Genomic DNA, 22,495 nt, shown 5'->3' on the forward strand with positions numbered 1-22,495 from the left:
AAAACATGGACCTCGTCTTTTATAGGCGTCGGCCCGCAAACTATAAAAGAACTACTTTCAAACAAACTACATGTATCCAACTAAGTGAGAATTCCAAATTGCCATGAACTTAAAAAGCAAACTCTTCATATTGATCAACAAACATGTTAAGATCCTGATACAAGCAGCTGAACACAACCTCCAAACCTTTGATCTTCTCTTTCACACTAAAAATCTGCGCCCCACTGAGCCTAGCAGAAGCTCACAACCTTAATACCTGAGTCAAAAAACTGCCACACCCTGCCTCTTTCAACTCAACATCTACCCATCATCAACCTCCAATAACAGCACACAACTCCTGTCTGACTCCAACACAATCCTCTCTGTGTAGCTGTGTAGTCAATATGATAGACCATCACACCAACCGATCACTAATAACAAGTAACAACTCTCTCCCTCTTGTACGCCATGTCCTTCTGCCCACCAGAGATGTTGTCCTACCCTCATGCAAGGAATCCATGGGAGTGAACACAACCCAATGCTATGACAACCGTTTTTCCATCAATTCACCCATAATCACCAACCTAACCCACGCTGTCTCATGACATTCCTTCCTACTTATGAACGACCAAACTTCTTCCAACAGCAGAAACAAGACTAATCACTAATCACTACTCTCCTCATATCCACATGTCTTCCCGAAGAGACTCAACAGAACTGAACTGACCAGAACTCCTCATGGTACATCTCCCCCCTCATCAACTTACAACACTCCTAAACTATCTGAAAAAAATCTCTTTTACACAAAGTCAAGAGCCCTCCATGGTACCATACAACTCAACACACTCCCAACAATCACGAAGACAAGATAAAGTACACAGTTTACCAAAGCCCTGTGTGGTACCCTTGCCCCATACAACACACTCACTTCTCTTCACATGAACAAAATCCAGACCAATGGCAACAACACATGCCTCACCCGGGCCGGGGAAGCCTCTCACACTCTAACACATGAGGCTCATCACATGCCCATTCCCACTTATCTCACCCCAAGACCAACTCCCACTGTTTACCCTGACCACCACTACAAGCTAATAAGCTAGAATACAAGGACACATCCTCACCCATGACCCCTAGTTCAATCACTGATCTCATCCCAAGAAAAACATCCCCCAAATACCGCAGCCAAGGCTAACATCCTCTTCCTAACTCATCCAGCCCCTGTCTATACCCTGCCCCTCCTTCTGTACTGCTTAATCCTTCATAAAATAGACAGGTTCTCACAGGAAATGGATGTCCTTTGTGCATCCTACAATTCATCCACTGTGAATGCTTCACCCCAAAGTATATATAAGATACTGGTAACCATGGGTCCTAACAGGCTTAGACGGCCAACTGGAAAGACAGCCAAAACATATTATCAATGTACAGTACTCCCCAACTGAGTAAACAAGATCACTAAATCAAGCCTTAAATGCATGCTTGCCAATTGCAGATCTGCAGTCAAACACAACACAGAAATAAAAAAAAGGTGCACCACAAAAAGTATTAAAAGAAAATAAATACATTTTCAAAAACAATTAAAATATATGAAATTCTTCTTTTTCATTCATTTTTTGGTGCTTTTTTTGGGATTCTTGCAATCTTTTATAAAAATATGTCATCCGTATTTACAACTGAAACAACTCGTTTTGTTCATAACAATGGACTTCTTCAGGGCAAAATAGTCATCAAAGTTCATATCCTCTGATGAATTTCATAAGCACGACAACGGTCAAGTAAATCAATGCAGATCACAAAAAATAGTCGTCTTTTTGTCATATCGGGATACGAAGACACCACGGATTCTGGTGCCACAGTGGGGTGGATGGACCCCCTGTTGTTCGTCTTTTTAGGATCCAACTAAACAATTTAGAGGTGGATATTTTGAAAATATATTTTGCTGAATTTATCCATGCTTGAGGACACTGTCGCTTGCACCATTTCCCTCCCCCCCCCCCCACCACCCCCCATTTATCGGGGCACGAGGATATTTTGATCTTTTGATATTTGATATTTGATATTTTGAGGAGATGAGCTTTGATGACTACTTTGCCCTGAATAAGTCCACTGCTAAGGACAAAGCATTGGCTGTTTCTGTTGTAAATACTGTCGACATATATATTTTAAGAAGATTGCAAGAATCCAAAAAATAGTACAAAAAAAGAATAAAATGAATTATTTCACATATTGCATTGTACTTATAAATTCATTTACATTGTCATTTTTGTGGTGCACCTTTATTGTGTTGTTTCGTTTGACAATGTCCTTTTTGTAGGGCCGCACCTTGGCAGCAGGTGCTGATTCTGTGTGCACACAACAAAAAACAATTTTACCGTCAGGCGTGTTTAGGGACACGGGGTAGATGCAGTGAGCGGGGGCCCACTGTAAATTCAGGATTTTAGACAACACATAAGTAGCTGAAGAGACCATTTCACACGTAATTGAAAAAACATTCCACCAGAAACCTGGCTAAAAGACTTTGCTGCACCTCTTACGTGGCCTTTGCCATGAAGGGCCTCGGCCAGGGGGACCGAAACAAATGGGGAGTAGCGGTAATCCATAGGAACACCCTATGTACCCTGTAAGCTATCGGAGGACAACTTGTGTGTACTGTGCAGCACTCTTGACACCTTCAGTCATGTGCACGCTCTATAAAATTCTCAACATAAACAAACAAATACAAATGACTTATATTGTTACTACAAACTGTTATTACCCTGTATATGTATTCTGTATTGTGACCATCAAAACCTAGCATTTACTCCATCGCATTTTAAAGGAGACTGTGTTCTTTAACGGCCGCCACAATATACTGTCCATGTCATGACCAGCCAAATGGGAGGGGGTGGGGGGACGGGAGGGGGAGAGCCTCATATTCCCCTGGGAGCAAGTGAAGTTTTCCATGCTTTCCATGAAGGAGCCAAGGTGTGTGACCTTTTTTTGGGAATGCTTTGGGTAAGATTTGTCAAAGGCCACCAAAGGTTTTAGCAAAACTAAAAAGCTCTTCCTATGGAAACTCTGACCTAACTATAACAGTGGTGACAGCCACTGTTTAATAGAATTTGTGCACGTGTGTGTGTGCATGTATTGAGTCTGCGCCTTTTGTTCATTCTGTACAACATCATCAAAAATGGCAATGCTCTATAGCATAAAGAAAAGAAGAAACAAGCATTTGCAATGCAATAGGTCTCGTATTCGGAAGGTTTGAGCTATTCGTCTTGTAAATGACAATTTTTTTATTTATGTGTTGGTTTTGAAAATAGCTAAATTAATAGCTTTGTCATTTACAATGCCAATAGTTATAACTTTCGCAAATGTGACACCTATAGCATTTGTAATGCAACATGTGTTCTATTTACGTGACTTAGATGTATTGATATTACAAATAACAATGGCTTTTAATTTTTTTAAATAATCAATACTTAAATAAAATTGATTGTAATTTATAATGGTAATAGCTTAAACTTTTGTAAATAACTTTTGTAAAGATTATGTTCAGTGTATTTTATTGTGACGAAAATGCAAGAACAGAAGTGAAATATTAACATATTTTTGTGACATTTGTAATAAAGCTTGAAACATTAAGAGAACATATTTGAACCAGTTGTTGTTGAATGGTTGCACAGATTGATGCTGTGATGGCGTGGAGTGATGTTGTGGTTGCGACGAGTGATGCTGTGGCCTTCAGTGATGCTGTGACAGCTCGTAGTGATGTTGTGGTGCCCTTGAGTGATGCTGTGGTGGCCCTGAGTGATGCTGTGGAGGCCCTGAGTGATGCTGTGGAGGCCCTGAGTGATGCTGTGGAGGTCCTGAGTGATGCTGTGAAGGCCCTGAGTGATGCTGTGGAGGCCCTGAGTGATGCTGTGGTAGCGCATAGTGATGCTGTGGTGTTCCAGTGATGCTGTAGTGTTCCAGAGTGATGCTGTGGTGGTGCTGAGTGATGCTGTGGTGGTACTGAGTGATGCTGTGGTGGTGCTGAGTGATGCAGTGGTGGTGCTGAGTGATGCTGTGGTGGTGCTGAGGTGGTGCTGCTGAGTGATGCTGTGGTGGTGCTGAGGGATGCTGAGGTGGTGCTGAGTGGTGCTGAGTGATGCTGTGGTGGTGCTGAGTGGTGCTGTGGTGGTGCTGAGTGATGCTGTAATGGTGCTGAGTGATGCTGTTGTGGTGCTGTGGTGGTGCTGAGTGGTGGTGCTGTGTGGTGCTGAGTGATAATGTGGTGGTGCTGAGTGATAATGTGGTGGTGCTGAGTGATGCTGGGGTAGCGCTGAGTGATGATGCTGAGTGGTGCTGTGGTGGTGCTGAGTGATGCTGGGGTGGCGCTGAGTGATGCTGTGGTGGTGCTGAGTGGTGCTGTGGTGGTGCTGTGGAGGAGCTGAGTGATGCTGTGGTGGTGCTGAGTGATGCTGTGGTGGTGATGAGAGATGCTAGGATGGCACTGAGTGATGCTGTGGTGGTGCTGAGTGGTGCTGTGGTGGTGCTGAGTGATGCTGGGGTGGCGCTGAGTGATGCTGTGGTGGTGCTGAGTGGTGCTGTGGTGTTGCTGAGTGATAATGTGGTGGTGCTGAGTGATGCTGGGGTAGTGCTGAGTGATGCTGAGAGTGGTGCTGTGGTGCTGGTGAGTGATGCTGGGGTGGCGCTGAGTGGTGCTGTGGTGGTGCTGAGTGGTGCTGTGGTGGTGCTGAATGATGCTGGGGTGGCGCTGAGTGATGCTGGGGTGGCGCTGAGTGATGCTGGGGTGGCGCTGAGTGATGCTGTGGTGGTGCTGAGTATGCTGTGGTGGTGCTGAGTGATGCTGGGGTAGCGCTGAGTGATGATGTGGTGGTGCTGAGTGATGCTGGGGTGGAGCTGAGTGATGCTGGGGTGGCGCTGAGTGATGCTGGGTGGCGCTGAGTGATGCTGGGGTGGCGCTGAGTAATGCTGGGGTGGCGCTGAGTGATGCTGGGGTGGCGCTGAGTGATGCTCAGGTGGCGCTGAGTGATGCTCGGGTAGCGCTGAGTGATGTTCGGGGGCGGTGAGTGATGCTGTGGTGGTGCTGAGTGGAGCTGAGTGATGCTGTGGTGGCGCTGAGTGATGCTGTGGTGGTGCTGAGTGGTGCTGAGTGATGCTGTGGTGGTGCTGAGTGGTGCTGTGGTGGTGCTGAGTGGTCTGTGGTGGTGCTGAGTGATAATGTGATGGTGCTGAGTCATGCTGTGGTGGTGCTGAGTGATGCTGTGGTGGCGCTGAGTGATGCTGTGGTGGCGCTGAGTGATGCTTGGGTGGCGCTGAGTGATGCTTGGGTGGCGCTGAGTGATGCTGGGGTGGCGCTGAGTGATGCTGGGGTGGCGCTGAGTGATGCTGGGGTGGCGCTGAGTGATGTTGGGGTGGTGCTGAGTGGTGCTGCTTAGTGTTGCTGTGGTGGTGCTGAGTGGTGCTGTGGTGGTGCTGAGTGATGCTGTGGTGATGCTGAGTGATGCTGTGGTGGTGCTGAGTGATAATGTGGTGGTGCTGAGTGATAATGTGGTGGTGCTGAGTGATGCTGGGGTGGCGCTGAGTGATGCTGAGGTGGCGCTGAGTGATGCTGGGGTGGCGCTGAGTGATGCTGTGGTAGTCACATCATGTTCACATTTAGAAAAGTGTTTCAGAGGGTTGAAGTAAGATGAGCAACCTGCCAGAAACAAATGGGGAAGAAAGGAACTGACGGGGAAAAAGCTGTGGCAGCAATTTAGGGCATTAGATCAAGAGTGAAAAAAGGATATCGTGCAACACTAAAATGACACCGATATTAGGAACTGTTCTAGAAATCCTGTGGTGAAGATGAATGCTGCAGAGAATGAAACCCCAAACCAGACTAGAACAAAGAATGATATCATTGCAAACAATATCATTTCATGTTACGGAAAGCTGTGGAAATGTTGGTCCCTACATAATTGATGATGTCAGCACAAAGTGTGAGTGGATCTTCTAAACTGTCAAAAAGTAACTTAATCTTCTAATTCTGTATGAGTATTTGTTAGATTCCGAGACAAAGAGGGGCTGTGAAGTACCGAGAGGCGACAGGCAGAGGCCACGTGCGGCGGACATCAAAGGAAGGGTGGGAGGGGGAAAAAAACTGATTAGCGAGCGAGAAAAGCCAGAAACGCCAAGGGGCGGGGAAGCAGATTGCCTTCAAGCTTTAAGCAAGCCCCTTTTACAAAAGCTCTCGACGTGGCCAGCGAGTGGGAGGGAGGAAAGGGAGTGAGGGGGAGCAGAAGCCTTTGATAGTGGTGTGCGAGGCCAAGCACGCCTGGAGAAACTTCATGCATGAGTGAACAACATGCATTTAACGAAATCCGCTTGGTTCAAGAGACTGTGGTTCAGAAGTAATAGGTCTTTGAGTTATAAATAACTCGACCTAAAAAGGCACTATCCAGTCAAACTCTTTACTCAGGATCTAGTGGGAAAGAGAGCTAATTGGGAAAAAAACACTTCATGTAAAACATAAAATGACACACGAACAATAAAAAGCTGAATTATTTCTATAGCAATGCATTTGTGTGTAAAATAACTACTATGCAGATACTTCTAATGCGTACAGACTGCCTTCTAAAGGTTTGCCCCCAGAGGTAGCTAGAATGTGAAGCACAAACTCCATGGCAATAATGGAATGTCTCACATTTGACACACTTTGCCGAAACTTTAGAATTTGACTGAGACAGGCCCCTATGACCTCGTGCCGCCTTAAGGTGAGACAATATCCTGAGCATTTGCTAGGTACGTGTGAAGCTTAAAAGAGGTACACTCCGCTGAGATTGTGCAGACCCACGCTTATTTTGTGTGCCTCAATTGTGTGGTGAAAATGCCTCAGTAAATGAGCAACGTGACGAGATGGACTCTTGTCACCGAACAAGAGACAGTCGTTAAACATCCTACTTGTGTTTCCATTAAGCCTGACCAAATTGACCTGTTAGTGAGTACTATCAATAATAAATTCAAAATGGTTGTAGAGCCCTTGCTAGCTAAAATTGATGATCTGTGGGCAGAAGTATTAAGACTAAGGGCTGTGGTGGATCAGCATGCAGACAACTTGGATAAATCCATATCAAATATCAAAAATACAGCGTGTCCAACCACAGTCCCTACAAAGGATAGGGTACAACCACGCCTCACAAATAGTGCCCCTTCTGCTAATACTAGGAAACAACTACCCAAAGAGTTACCTGTATCAGCACATACAATAGCTCAGGAGGCGGGCTGACCTTTACAGACACTGGCAGCTGGGTCAACAAGCGTAGTGCCGGGTAGTTCACATAATGATGTTAGACCAATATTAGCCCCAAACAGTGTTAAGACAGTTTCGATGCCAGCTGTTTCAGCTACGCCTGCTGCCACAGGGGGGACTAATGGGGTACCTGTAAGGATATGTAGACGCCCAGTAGATCTTCCCCCTGAATGTGTACCCTACGTCGTGGTCTTAACTAATGTCCCGACTTTAACTCAGGCCCCTAATACCCAGGTGTCAGCATAATTCTCTAAAAAATAAAACAATTTCATGGTTAAACCGCCACTGTGGTTATCCAGTTGGCTACTCTGATCAAATTATCTCTATCAGAAGAGTCAATTGGATTGGTAATACTACAAAGACCTATGGGGGCGACTGCGTGATTATTAATTTTAAACATCCGCAACATGTTGCGACTGTCCTGCTTAGAGCAGCCTCACTCACGCAGTCGGAGACAGATGTAGTTGCTAGACCATTGGGCTATTTCTAAAACCATCTTAATAGGTTGCCTTCTGTTAATTACAGGGAGGGGGTAATAAACAATTTTACCTATCCATCCTTTGTAAATAGACCTGTGTTGTCTAACCTCTGTTCTGGTTTTCAGGATGGTACACCTATCCCGCCGATGCATATGGTGAATTCTGCCCCAGGCGGGAATACATTTATAACATATACTCCCAACCCATTTTCAACCTATGATAGCACTCCCTTGCCTGGTAATGGGATGGTCTATCAAGTCCCAATTCAGAATAGGTACCAGTCGTTGAGCTTTCTGGATCAAAATGATTGACATGAGATTGACCTTTTTCGGGGTGATGTAAACAGTAATAATATTGGAGAAGTAACTATGTCCGTAAATGAACTGGTCAATAATGTGATTGTAGATTGTATGCCGGTTGGGGGAGAAGTTGGGAATTCAATGTATAACATAGAGCTTTTTAACCCAGATGATAACATGTCCGTATTTAGTGATGGACCGCTTATTGTCAGCCGTGAGAGGGAAAGGGTAACTTGTTACATTGCCAGCTGGAATATTGCAGGCTTAGTGGCCAAGGAGGACATGCTAGGATGGAAAGATTTTGTGCACTTATTTGACATCATTTGCCTTCAGGAAACCTGTGTAAAAACTTTAAGGGCATTGATGGCTTTGTATCCTATGAAGTTCCTGCCTTGGCCTCAACCCATGGTAGAGCTAAAGGAGGGTTGTTGGTGTTGATTTCAGTCAAGTTACCTATCTCGGTGAAAAAGCATGTAATAGTGGGGGCTCATTCACAAATGTTATGGCTAGCACAAGAAGCGGGTAGAAATATACTTCTGATTAATTTCTACAATAATATATTTGATGGCACCAGACATGTTGTGATTAATGAATTAGATAGTACATTGACTAATTTTGTGAAAATTTTTTAATGGCGTTTTTGAATTTATTTTTGTGGGGGATTTTAATGTTTCAGTCTGCCCCTTATCATCTCAGAAGTTATGCGGTGTGTATAATCGCTCAGGGGATGCTGATGCCCATTTTCCCCATCATCTTTATGGAGAAACCCTGAATAACTTTCTGATAGATTATGATATGGAAATTATGGAAAATGCCAAGAACGATCAGGGTGAAAATATACTGACTTTTAAAGGAAGGGGGCCAATACAATCATTGATTTATTGTGCATGTCTTCTACCCTAATTCCCCTATGCTCAGAGCCCAAGGTAGTTGATGTTATGTTAAGTGATCATAACTGTTTAACTACTGAAGCCATGATTTGGAATCATGTCTCCATACGTGAACAGGGTAGTATTGTTAATATCGAACCCCACAGACCAAATGGTTATAGGTTGAGGTGGAAAGGAGAACAAGCCGATATAACATCTGATTCCATCATCACTAGTTGTTTGATGGAAATCACGGCAATCCTAGAACAGGATGAAACCTTGGCTGTCAGTATTGACCACTTTGATAGAATTAATTCAACAATCAATAAGAAGTTTACCAAAGTGGTAGGGCACAAGAGTAGATATAAAAGGGGGTGGTTTGACCATGCTTGTTCTACTGCCCGGAGTGATCTTAAAGAGGCTTTAGCAGTTAAACCAAGAGATAAGAGTCTGGTGATTCAACTTAGGCAGGATTATAATTTGATCCTTAAACGTAGAAAGGCTGAATTACAGCAGGAAGCGTGGGACAACCCTAGCCAAGCAGCAGAACTGAAGAATTGTACTCTGTTTTGGACCACGGTGAACAGCCCATTCCTAAAGGACGAAAAGGTACCAGAACTCACATCAAATGTGAGTATGGAATCATGGATCCAACATTTTTCCATTATTTTTGACTCAGGTAATAGACCGGCCTCCTATGGAGAAGGCTGGCCCATCATAGCCTTAAATATCACCATAGATGAGATATGGTTAGTATAAGAGCCAGTAAGGGAGAGAAGGCCCAGGGACCTGATGGTGTACCCATAGATGTGTATAAGACCGCACTGGAGATTTGGGGCCCATTGCTGGTCAAGATCTTTAATGCAGCTGTTTGCTGCAAAATACCGTCTACTTGGGCGGAATCAATAATCGTCCCTATCTATAAGAAAGGTGACCGGGGCGACGCCAAAAATTATCGGCCAATATCCTTACTGGACTCATCTGTCAAAATTATGAGTCGGGTCCTTTTAGTCAGACTAGAGGAATGGGCAGAGACTAATGAGATTTTAACTAACTGTCAGTTTGGGTTCAGAAAAGGACGTGGCACCATTGAGCAGTGCTTGAATTTAGAACTTCTGGTAGGGAAATATACCCAGGCCAAAAAAGGGTCACTTTATTTATGTTTTGCTGACCTAAGCAGCGCTTTCGATATGGTAGACCACACTATATTATGGGCCAAACTGATTGAAATGGGAGCTCCTGAAGGTATAGTCTACTTTCTAGCCCGCCTGTACGAAAAACTTAGCACCAGTGTTCGATACGGACCTAATGGGGAGTGTACGACCAAGTTCAGGATCGGGAGGGGAATTAGGCAGGGGTGTGTTTTAGCACCCCTGCTTTTTACCCTCTTCATAAATTAGGTGGATTCTGTCCTGCAGACAGTTACGGCGGACGTCCCTAGAGTTAACAACCTTAACATCCCTGTGTTACTTTATGCGGATGACGCCGTGCTGTTGTCCAGGACTCCATTGGGTCTCCAACGTTTGATGGACAGCTTTGTGCAGTTCATCAAAAACAGGAAACTGGTGATCAATAAATCGAAAACATATGTGATGGAGTGTGGGCCTGGACGAACTAAAATGAAAGGTAAATCCCATTATTTTATAGATGGCGAACCGGTCCAAAAAGTTGACAATTTCTGCTACTTGGGGATCACTTTTTCAAAAAATGGTAGCTGGGATATTGAACATAAAGCTGTTAAAACTAAGATGACCAGGAGTGCTAATGGGGTCTTTGTATTCGCCAAGAAGACATGTTAAACATTTATCAATCTAGATGTCTTTCTGCAGCCCTTTATGGGGCTGGTGTATGGGGTGTGTCACCAGCCGGGAGCCTTCAGGTGGAGGAGAATAATTTCCTGAAAAGGCTCCTGTGTCTACCCAAATCTACCTCCAACTCCTTGGTTCATAAGGAAACAGGGAGTCAACCCCTGAACGATATGATTATGTTAAGACCCTTATTACTGTGGCGCTCTGTTTGGCTGAGTGATGGCACCTCATTGAATAGAGCCATTATCGAGGATTGCCTCTCTTTGGACCAACATTTAAAGATCCCTTGGATTAAATATATTATTGAATGTTTCCAAAAGGTTTTTGGGTTTAATGTGATCAATGACCAATATTGTGCCTCTGATATCTCTAAATCAAATCTGAAAATTACCTTTTTGAATTATTGTAACGAGAGGCATTCTTTGGAGGATTCTAAATTATCCACATGTAAACTGTACAATAGCATGAATGATTTTATTGGATTTCATCCATACTTGACACAGGTAACCAGAGTTTCGCACCAGTTTGTACTAACCAGAATGAGGATGGGAATAGTACATTATCTTGTTGTGTGTCCTAATGTACAAATGCGCCCTAATGGACCCTGTGCATGTGATAATAATACGGAACAGAGCACTACGCACTTTCTTTTATCATGCCAATTGTATAATGAACTACGGAAAATCTTCCTAAAGCCTATGTTGAAAAGATTTGGAGTGAAAACTATTACAGACTCTATGAAACTGCTTTTTAATCTGCACCATCCGGACATTTGCCTTTTTACTGCTACATTCCTGCTTAAAGCAATTAGCGCCAGGAAAAGTATGTGTTTTTAATCATTTTAAATATTTATTCCATCCCCCTCTGGATGATATTTGTATTATGTGTTTCCTTTTTAATGAAATGTTTGTATTTGTAACTGTATGTGCTTTTATGGACATGTTTTTTATGTTCTGAATAAAGCTTTATGACATGACTTGACTTGACATTCTACTCATACGTGCAGTTTTACCGCGTTCCATATATGTAATAATGCACTCTCCCGTTGTGCTCGGTGCTGCAACGTAACGCCTTTATTATCGCGGCGATAAGGTCACTTTGTGAACTCAGTGCTCACTAATGCGGTGGGGTGGTGGTGAAGCGCTGGAAATGAAACGCCAAAGTGCTCAGCGCCGTGCAGTGAGCCCCACTGTGACTGTATGCTGAACATAAACGTAACATTCAGAAAGCAGCGCGTTCTTGTGTTAAGAGTAGTGTGTGTTTTTAAAATGTGGTGCACATGGAGCACTTGTTTCTAACACAATCCACACTATTAAGGTTCGACAAGTAATACTGTTATTGTATAGATTTCCTGCTTTGATGAACAAAAAACACATATACGCAAAGTGTGCCTTGAAGTTATAGTGCTCAGTTGTAAGCTGCACTGCGAGCCATGAGAAAGTCGGTGCCCCTCTACACATTGTAAGGACGACGGGCACTTCATTTTCAGTTACACCACATTTAGTAACAACAGCACGGAGTCGCAGTGAAGCGCTATAAACACAGGGCGCCTCGCCATGGAAACGATGCACACCTGCCTAAATAAACCCTGCTCTGTGCCTGCTTAGGACAGGGCAACACACAGAAGTAATTTGTCCACTTGTAATTTTTTGTTCCTATTGTGAAGCGCTCTGACGCCTTCGGGTAAAGTCCGCGCTATATAAAAACGCATAAATAAAATAAAATAAAATAAATAAGGAAAATGTGACCTTCAAGAGTGCGCTTGAGAACTCGTCACCGATGTTTGTAAACACAACGCTCAAATGACACGTGGAAACAATTGTCCACTAACAGAATAGTCTGACGTCATCGAGATTCTAGGCATGAACAACAATGAGGCAAGGCTCAGGAAACCGCGGACTTCAAGACCCTTTCCTGCAAAGCAGACTAACCATTGCAAAAGACGGCCTAATGCACAATCTTGTCCTGAAGAAAAAAAGCCCAGAGAAGGGGCCAAGTACAGCGCACCTTCATTCCTTTGATGCAGGCGCTGTATATACCTCAAATCAGTGCAAATTTCACACACAGAAGAGAAATGGCAGAGGCAGGTGTAATGAAACCTTCTGCCAAACCGAGAACATTGTACATTACAGACAGAATTGGGACACCACACGCAGCAACAATGCAACACTGCAGCGCGCACACAATAGTTGCACCATAAGCAGCAACAGAGCAGCATCCCTCACAGATCGAGTAGGCAATATATGAATTCCGGGTACACTGAGTATCTACATTCTAGACCATCTCCTATGCACACTCAGCTAATCTTAAACTTCAACCACAGCGGATCAGCGAAATGTCATAAAAAGCTGCACCGAGGTCAGATCTAAAGGCTGTGGACACAGGATAAGGTTGAAAGCAGAGATCAAAGTACAGCTGTGGTCAGATCCTGGAAAAAGTATACGAGACAGGCGTTGAAGTGAAAGGAAACTGCAAGATATGTAGGTGAATGCTTTGGTTCAAGAAACGTGACGAGATGGACTCTTATCACCGAACAAGAGACAGTCGTTTGACATCCTACTCATACGTGCAGTTTTACCGCGTTCCATATATGTAATAATGCACTCTCCAGCTGTGCTCGGTGCTGCAACGTAACGCCATTATTATTGCGGCGATAAGGTCACTTTGTGAACTCAGTGCTCACTAATGCGGCGGGGTGGTGGTGAAGCGCTGGAAATGAAACGCCAAAGTGCTCAGCGCCGTGCAGTGAGCCCCACCTACTGTGACTGTCTGCTGAACATAAACGTAACATTCAGAAAGCAGCGCGTTCTGGTGTTAAGAGTAGAGTGTGTTTGAGGAACAGAAAACACACATACGCGAAGTTCGCCTTGAAGTTATAGTGCTCAGTTGTAAGCTGCACTGCGAGCCATGAGAAAGTCGGTGCCCCTCTACACATTGTAAGGACGACGGGCACTTCATTTTCAGTTATGCCACATTTAGTAACAACGCAAACACAACAGGTGATGGACCGAATGTGGATCAATGTCACACACTCACCCCAGTACAAAGATCTGGGCCCAAATCCATCGTTTTTTTGCACTCCACACCACCCCGGGTTAGACAATGGCGATATGCAAATCAGCTCTGACCCTGTGCCCCATGGGAACAGTCCAGTCCGAACTACAAAAGCCATGTCCTTCCTAGAACGGAATCAAGCATCCGAGGACCGGACCGGTTTCGAGGTAACACCTCTCATCAGCCCGGCTAGCTTGACTCTAGTGGTGTGGAGTGCCTGGGACCTACGCCTGGGCATCCCCAGCGCACTTAGGGCGGAATATGCAAACACAACAGGTGATGGACCGAATGTGGATCAATGTCACACACTCACCCCAGTCCAAAGATCTGGGCCCAAATCCATCGTTTTTTTGCACTCCACACCACCCCGGGTTAGACAATGGCGATATGCAAATCAGCTCTGACCCTGTGCCCCATGGGAACAGTCCAGTCCGAACTACAAAAGCCATGTCCTTCCCAGAACGGAATCAAGCATCCGAGGACCGGACCGGTTTCGAGGTAACACCTCTCATCAGCCCGGCTAGCTTGACTCCAGTGGTGTGGAGTGCCTGGGACCCACGTCTGGGCATCCCCAGCGCACTTAGGGCGGAATATGCAAACACAACAGGTGATGGACCAAATGTGGATCAATGTCACACACTCACCCCAGTCCAAAGACTGGGTCCGGTTCCGAGGAACTCTGAAGGTTCAGAGCGGGCTGTGAGCGCTGAGGGCGATGTGCCAGATGCGCTCCAACCCTCCTCCCGAGACCCATGGTGCAAGTAGCGCCCTGTTTTAAAGTGCTGAGATACTCCTGACTTTGGGGTCTTTTTTCTTTAGAATGAGCTTCCCGCTGAAGAATGCCTTGGTAAATTTATACCACTAGTATGGCAGAAACATGTTGACTGACTGATTAATTTTGTGGTATTGAGCTGAATTTAACCAAACCCTAAAAACCTTGGCATGTAAATTCAGACACATATATACCACTTACCTGTGTCTTAGGGATCCCTCATTAAAAACTTTTTTGATACCCTCTTAGGCACTTTTAACTATATATTATTTCACTCACATCACGCCCTCCTCACACAACCAGCTCCGCAGTCTTTCTGGCATCGCAGCACACCAAAGAGGCACTCGGCCTCTTTGGTGGGGCCCGATGATGAAGCATGACACTGACTAGGTCGGTGTGTGAGGGCCTTCCTACTCAAATTGAGTGAGTGTGTTACTCTTCCAAAATTTGCTCCAATTTTGTGGCAGTCCTAAGACTGACCAGACCTCTCTTTTTTTGTTGAAGTACATTTAACCGGGGACTGAGAGAGTGTCCTTGATTCTCCCTACCTCTCCCTTTGTTGGAATATCCCTCTGGATCCTTCAGCACTGAGAGAAGCTCACACTGCTGTGGTCCTAAAGAGCACTGCCTGATCCCTTCTGCAAGAGGCTCTCACTGCTAGAGCCTTCACAGCTTGGGGCGTATGGCACTACCTGGACTCTATGCCTGAATGACATCAGCTAAAGAGGAGTAAAAGAACCATGGTCCCTTGTAGCCTTGTAGATTTACCTTAATTCATACAAAATCAATATGCGACAATATCCACCCAGAACATCAAACTAAGTATACATCATTTATTTTGTCATAGCTGTGCTCAGTGCTTAAGTATTGACACAGTGTGGGGGGATTTAAAGGACCATAAAAGTGTGTAAAATAAAAAACACTGGTACAGGACAATGAGATAAACAGTTGTTGTTTGAACAGATCATCGGTACCACAACATTTCTAAGTTTAATTCAGAGTTTCCAATAGCCCTCAGCGTCGACGGCAGAAATTGACTCAAGAGTTTTAATTTTAAACGCCAAGTGAGGAGAAGGTAGGAGCACTGCAGTTCCGGAGCTGTTACCTTACAAGAAGATTTGCCTCCGCCTATTATTTCCATAGAGCGTATCCACCAACGCTGGTAGAACACCTATGGAAAAGTATCACTCTAAAGAGTAAGGACCAGAACTATATATGGATAATTATTAACACCTTGGCTGCTAAGGCAATTTCCATCTTGTGCTGGAAATTGCTATTCTTCTTTATTCATGACGAGCTCAGCTCGTCATAAGCACAGCTCCAGTGTGCCTCATGACGAGCTGAGCTCGTCATGAGCAGGGAAGGGGTTAAGGTACAGGAACGTCTGAAGTGTGGTTCCTTACCGTGTTCGTGAATGTAATCACAATTAGGAAGATGAACACCAACATAGAAATCACTTGGCTGTTTAGGGACTGGATAAAAGAAGCGCTCAAGGATGAGGTGCATATTTATCAAGATGGCTGCCGCTTTGTGAGGTGCAAAGGTGACAATGGGAATAGAAACAGCCTTTAAGAGACTATGCCCCCCAAAGAGAGTCAAAACAGTTAAGACATATAAGGAGTTGAATCAAAAATTAAAAACTTAAAATGATGAATACTGAAGAAGAATTTAAAAAGAAAAATTTTTAAAAAGTGTTTTCAATGAAATAGAAAGAAGACTATTGTGATACAAGATCAAGTGCAACATGGTGCCGCATACGTAACACAAGACAGAAGTAGTGATCTTCTGCAAGAACACCTCACCATGGACCTCCAAATGGTGGCGGGGCAAATTCAGACCAACTCCCACACCCAGAATCCACGCCAGGAACCTTGGAACAATCATCAACACCCAACTGGACATGACTGCAAGGGTCAATGCTGTCACTGCATTCTGCTTTCACATTCTAAAGATGATGAAAAAAATCTTCAGGTGACACCCCAGCAACAGAAGAAAAAATGTCACTGGCGCCCTAGTCACATCACCCAGCAACTCACTAGAAGACTACAGACCATCCAGAACTCAGCAGCCAGACTCATCTTCAACCTCCCACATAGAACTTGCATTACACCCAGAGCCACTGGAATTAAGCAGCAGGTAAGGGACAGATTGTGTGCCAGCATTGTATAAATTATGCAGCAAGAAAAGGCAAATTATGCAGCATTATGCTGAACATTTTGTGATAGTATTATTTTGTCATTTTTAAACTTGTTAACACTGACTAGGCATTAGTTGCGCCTCATTAGTACCGGTTAAATATCCAAATATAGCAATAACCTACATGAAGGCAAAAAGACAACCTTTGCAAAGGGCCTTCCACTGCACAGCAACATATGTCGCTGCGTTTTTAGTAACTATTAAACAGTTTGAGCTAGAAAATTTTTTTGGGTAAAATCTGCAGATTATGCTGTAGAGATGATGGATTATGTTTTGTTTGTAGCAAATCTATAACTATGCAAAAATCGCTGCGGATGCACAATTGTATAATTCCAGTGGCCCGACTACACCACACCTCAGGGAACTACATTGGCTTCCAACACCCAAACGTGCTCTATTCAAACCCTTCACACACATTAAAAGCACTTCTCAACTCAGGCCACTTCTACCTAAAACAGTAGCATCTCCTTCCACCAACCATCCAGACACATCTGCTCCATAGGACTCCTACTTGCAATCACTCCACGCATACACTGACCAAACAGGAGGGCGAGCATTCTCTTACATCGCTCCTAAACCGTGGATTGGCCTCCCTCTCCACATCAGAGCCTCCTGCTATCTTCTTGAATTTCGCAAGAATGCTGAAGACCTGGCTCCTCAATTAACCGAGCTACCATAGGTAAGGCAAGGCACACGCTCAGCACTAGAAAACGCTTGAGGGTGATAGTGTGCTTTACAAAAACACATATTATAAAAAATATGTTAACCAGCATGTGATGAAAAGAATACAAGAAAAATGACAGGAAGTGTACAATACATAATCAATACTTGAAAGGAACCTATAACAGATCAACAGTAAGTATATAAATCAAAAGAAAATTGCGTACACATTTTTCATTATTTCATCAAAGGTAGAGATAACAATATATTAACATCATTCACATGCCATGTAAAGGTTATACAAATTTATAATATTAACTACAATAGTGTTACCTAAATCACATATATGGAATAGGAGGGTTTTTTTGTGTAGCATCTGCATTATGACAAGACAATGGTGTTAGAGTCTTCTACTGTTTTTAGTCCTTTCTTAATATTATCACATTTAAGAATCCAGTGGTATTCAGCTTTATTAAGTGTTAATCGAAAATTATTGCCACCCGTGGGTTGGACTACAAGTTGAGCGACTTGCCAACGGATGTCATGTTCCGAATGGTTTAGCTCCATAAAATGGGAGACGAAGGGGGCAGATATAATTTTACATATCATTCTGTGATGTTGGAGGGCCTGAGCTAGATATTTGGTCTTGCATGCCCTATGTTCATCAAATTGCATAGGCACCAGGTTGCACAGATCAGATTAGTTGAACTGGGTTTGTCACTGAATTGCTATTCAGTGAATTTACATATTAAAAACACCTGCCACATCAACAATGACCCATCTCAGTTATACCTGATAAGCCATATCGCTGACTGACAAGAACACGCATTGAGTGTTTCTATTTTAAGTTTGTTGATTGTGTAACTTAATCACTTTGCTAGGAACCATTGTTCTTTTTTACTCTTGATCAATCCTAGTCGCAGATGGTAAAATATGCAGCCTATGTTTCTTATTAACTAGCTTGAAAAGATCACATTTTGGGATCCCTCTAGTGTTGAAATGGCATTCATGTAGGAAGTGGACCCTACTGTAGAGGCTAAAGCACTGTCAAGGACTAGTTGAGGTCACTCGCATGACACCTCTGGAAGAAGCCCACATACAAAACACCTTTACCATACAAACTGTCCAAAATAGACACTGTTAATGTACCATCAGATTTTGTGCTCACAGGGAAAGAAAAAACTTGCCTCCAGCTCCTTCAATTTCTTGTCAAAGGCTGCCTTCAGGTGTAGCATTTCATCTTTCTTCTGCTTCAGTTTGTCCATCTGAACTCGAAACCTTGCCTAAAGAGACAGAAATATAGCAGTCCTAGTATTTGAAAGAATGTTGAATTTGTGTTAAATCAAGGATTGCAACTGAGGTATTTGACTAGAAAGGAGAGGAGAATGCATAGTAGTTATGCCAGAAGTTTTATCAGAGACCGTGGCTACTAACAAAGGAGGAAGAAAGCCATAAAAGCATCTCACGTCGTTTGTCTTCAACATTCTGGAGTTGATGTTTCAGCTGTCACCTACACCCAGAGATTAGGGCTAAAATGTCTATCTTCGACGTCTCACACCACCTTTCAATGTCAGAATACAGAGATCTGCTTCTCATGATTCACCCCCCCCCCCCCCATTCTACAGTAGTCAACAGTCTATATCTTATTTCTGTTGTCTTGTTTCCACTGCCAGCATTCAGGAATCACTCCCTGATAGCTGATAGTCTAGAGTCGACATCTAATCTGTACATCCAGGACTAGTGTTCACGAATTCTGGTCAAGATGTAAATGTTTCCTTCCATCAGAAAAATATATAATACTCTTTAATGGCAGAAAGGTCCATTCCTGCCTCACAACTTATAAATAACTTATTACCTATGAAAAGCACCCTTATAAAAGCAATCAGCTCTATGCAAGAAAACATTGACTCACCTCACAACCATGGCACACACCTTTGGACAACTCACCTTATAGTCCATGACAGCCTCTTCGATGGTGGCACATGAATGCATACTGTGGTCTTTGGACACCCGGCACACTGGGCAGATGGGCATATGGTCATTCTTGCAGAAGAACTTGAACTCCTCCATGTGCAGCTGGCACATACGTCCGTGGTCTGCATGCTCTGGCTTGAACTGGCGGGCAAGGTCAGCTAACTCCCCAACAACAGCATTAGGCCAAATGTCCAATGCGCCTTTGTAGCGTTTGCCACACTTCGGACAGGTGTACTGTGTCCGGCTGCCCCTCCACTCCTGAGTGATACAGTCTTTACAGAAGATGTGCCCGCACATGATGGACACAGGGTTTCTGAAAAATCGATTGCACAAGATGCATGTGGCCTCCTGCTGGAACTTGCGCACACTGTCATGAGACGCCATGGCATTCGCAGTGTCCAAGTGAAACAAATTGCAGATGCTGACGGTCTTGTAATGCAACATATGCTCATCACAGACCTGGAAGACACAACAGTACATAAAAGGCCATTAATCGACTCAAGAGGCTGATGCAAGTTTGCCAGATGCTTCCCATAAACCAAGACCAGATGAAACTATACTAAAACCAGGAGCAACAAATGAACAGAGTGCTGAATAATGAAGGTGGAATACATATGTGGTAGGAGGGGTATCGGTAGGAGTAGTGAAAGGGAACAAGGGCAGAGGAGAGGTTGCTGCTTGCGGTCAACAGGGCTGAAATAGGGGTGTAAATTTCCGACGTGCAAAGTAAAGCACTGCTTTTCCAGACACTTTACTCAAATGTTGACGTATGTTTTAAAACTGCAGTGTACACACATGGTGATGATACTACCCTCTCACAAATTCACAGATGTATATAGCTTGCAGTCTTGACCCCCCCCGCCCCCACCTCCAGTGCTTCATAGCTCACTTCTGCTGTTTCTAAGCACTGTAAATAACGGGTGTTACTGTTGCCCATGTTAATGAAGCACACTTTATCTATCTACCTGGAAAATGGAAGGCTGAATTGAACTTCCAGCAGTTTGAACTTGTGACCAGCAGATCACTACATATTTCAGTGGCGAACATTAACTTGCTGCCCCAGTCTGTCAGCATTAACGTGTAGCTTATAGGCATGGCATTTCAATTATACGGCAAGAGTGGGCCAAATTATGTGGTGGGGTTTACTAAATTATGCTGCAATTAAATCAACATTATGCTGCATAATTGTGATCGAATCGGTTCGATACGTTGTAATTTTTAGGTCTAGCCTAGCGGTGCAGCGCATGCGCTGCTCGCTTTGCAAGGCATGCAGTATACAGTATAGTGGGGAAAGCTCCGCCCACTTTCCCTGCATCTTTTTTATTGGCTTAAATTGTAAATGATGCATTCTCATTAGTTGAAGCTTGTTTTTCTCCTTCTATGGCTATCGCCCCCTTTACTTTAAAAACGGTTTTGTTTCCCTGCCTCCCCCTGTTCCTTCCCGCAGTCCGTGACTTCTCTGCCCACCCCCCACTCCTGTTCGTATGTTCTTGGACGCCCACACTTTGGTTTACAATGCAATAGGTCTCGTCAAGCTGCTAGTGTAAGAGGAAAGAGTGGTGTGTTCTGCTGGGGGGGAGGAGGGAGCGTGGCGTGGGGATATGTCTGCTAGAGAAGTTCTGGTGGTTTTTTGCAGGACGTTCTTCCTTGCTGCGTGGAGGAAAGTGGTCCCTTTTTGCTGCTTTTAGTCAGGGTTCTATGGATCCCTAAGGACTCTGGGGCCTGGTGCCACTGCACCTGGGGCACCAATGGTAGCTACGCACTTGGAAGGGGGTGAACATGTTGGTAGGGGAGGGTGCTGCTCTGTACATTTACAAGGAGGGTGCATATTACTGAGGAAAATGACAGTTCTGTAGAAAAGAGGCGTTAGCCTATCTCTGCCAGACTATAGATAGGAGATGCCCGCTACAAAGGTGCTCTCTGTGGGACATACTCACTCCCAAAAGAGGGGACTCTCGAGAAAACCTGGCGCGGTGAACGGACGACAGAAAACATGACAGCCCTCAAGAACGCCACCCGCAAACACCACCAGCTGATCCGCACCACCAAAAAGACATTGTTCAAAGAACCGCTGGACAACAACACACACAACAGCAAGGAACTCTTCAACATCGTAAGAGCTCTCTAATCCCAGGGCCAACAGCAACGACATCACACCATCGCAAGACCTCTGCAACTCCCTTGCCACGTTCTTTCACTGCAAGATCGCCAATATCCACGACAGCTTCGGCACCCAGACTCCGCCCCCAGCCACCGAACCAACGCCCCCGACAACCACCCTCAGACAGCTACAAACTCCTGAGGCGGAAGCCGGGAGCGACAATTGTTTTTAAAAATTTTATTTCTATTGTGCTTTTATCATTTACCTGTGCTCCCTGCACCTGGACACCTTCACTTTTAGCACTTCACCCCGTGCAACCGATTTTGAGGCTGCTGCGGGTCGCAGAAAGGATTGCCGCCATTCTGGGGAAGCCCTCAGCCCAGGCCACGCCCACTTACACCAGGACACGCCCATCGCCTCTATTTAAAGCGCACCCTTCACAACGCGCGGCTTAGACAGCTATGAACTCCTGAGGCGGACGCCAGTAGCGACGATTGTTTTTAAAAATTGTATTTCTATTGTGCTTTTATCATTTACCTTTGCTCCCTGCACCTGGACACCTTTACTTTCAGCACTTCTCCCCGCGCAGCTGATTTTGACGCTGCCGCGGGTCGCAGAAAGGATTGCCGCCATTCTGGGTAAGCCCTGGCCACGCCCACTTACGCCAGGATACGCCCCTCGCCTCTATTTAAAGAGCGCCCTTCACAACGCGCGGCTTAGGCAGCTACGAACTCCTGAGACGGAAGCCAAGAGCGACGATTGTTTTTAAAAATTGTATTTCTATTGTGCTTTTATCATTTACCTTTGCTCCCTGCACCTGGACACCTTCACTTTCAGCACTTCTCCCCGCGCAGTCGATTTTGACGCTGCCGCGGGTCGCAGAAAGGATTGAGGCCATTCTGGGGAAGCCCTCAGCCCAGGCCACGCCCACTTATGCCAGGACACACCCCTCTTGTTCCTTATTTCACAATGTGCCTTTCCCGGCCACGCAGCGGGCGCACCGAAGGCACGCCAAAGGCAAGCCC

At 44.7% G+C, this 22,495-nt stretch overlaps 1 protein-coding gene across 1 annotated transcript in view; it reads right to left on the bottom strand.

Annotated features, from left to right (window-relative positions):
* LOC147717668 (E3 ubiquitin-protein ligase TRIM17-like) overlaps positions 1-22,103 on the bottom strand; it is a 132,991-nt gene extending 110,888 nt beyond the window's left edge. The window contains exons 1-3 of the mRNA XM_086919871.1: positions 22,008-22,103; positions 19,343-19,828; positions 18,583-18,678 (exon numbers count right to left, since the gene is read on the bottom strand). Coding sequence (XP_086775997.1) covers positions 18,583-18,678; positions 19,343-19,828; positions 22,008-22,103 — 678 coding nt within the window. The remainder of the gene's footprint in view (positions 1-18,582; positions 18,679-19,342; positions 19,829-22,007) is intronic.
* Positions 22,104-22,495: the final 392 nt, after the last annotated feature.

This window comes from Lissotriton vulgaris, chromosome 5, assembly GCF_964263255.1.
Source record: "Lissotriton vulgaris chromosome 5, aLisVul1.2, whole genome shotgun sequence".
In the NCBI taxonomy this organism is placed as follows: Eukaryota; Metazoa; Chordata; class Amphibia; order Caudata; family Salamandridae; genus Lissotriton; species Lissotriton vulgaris.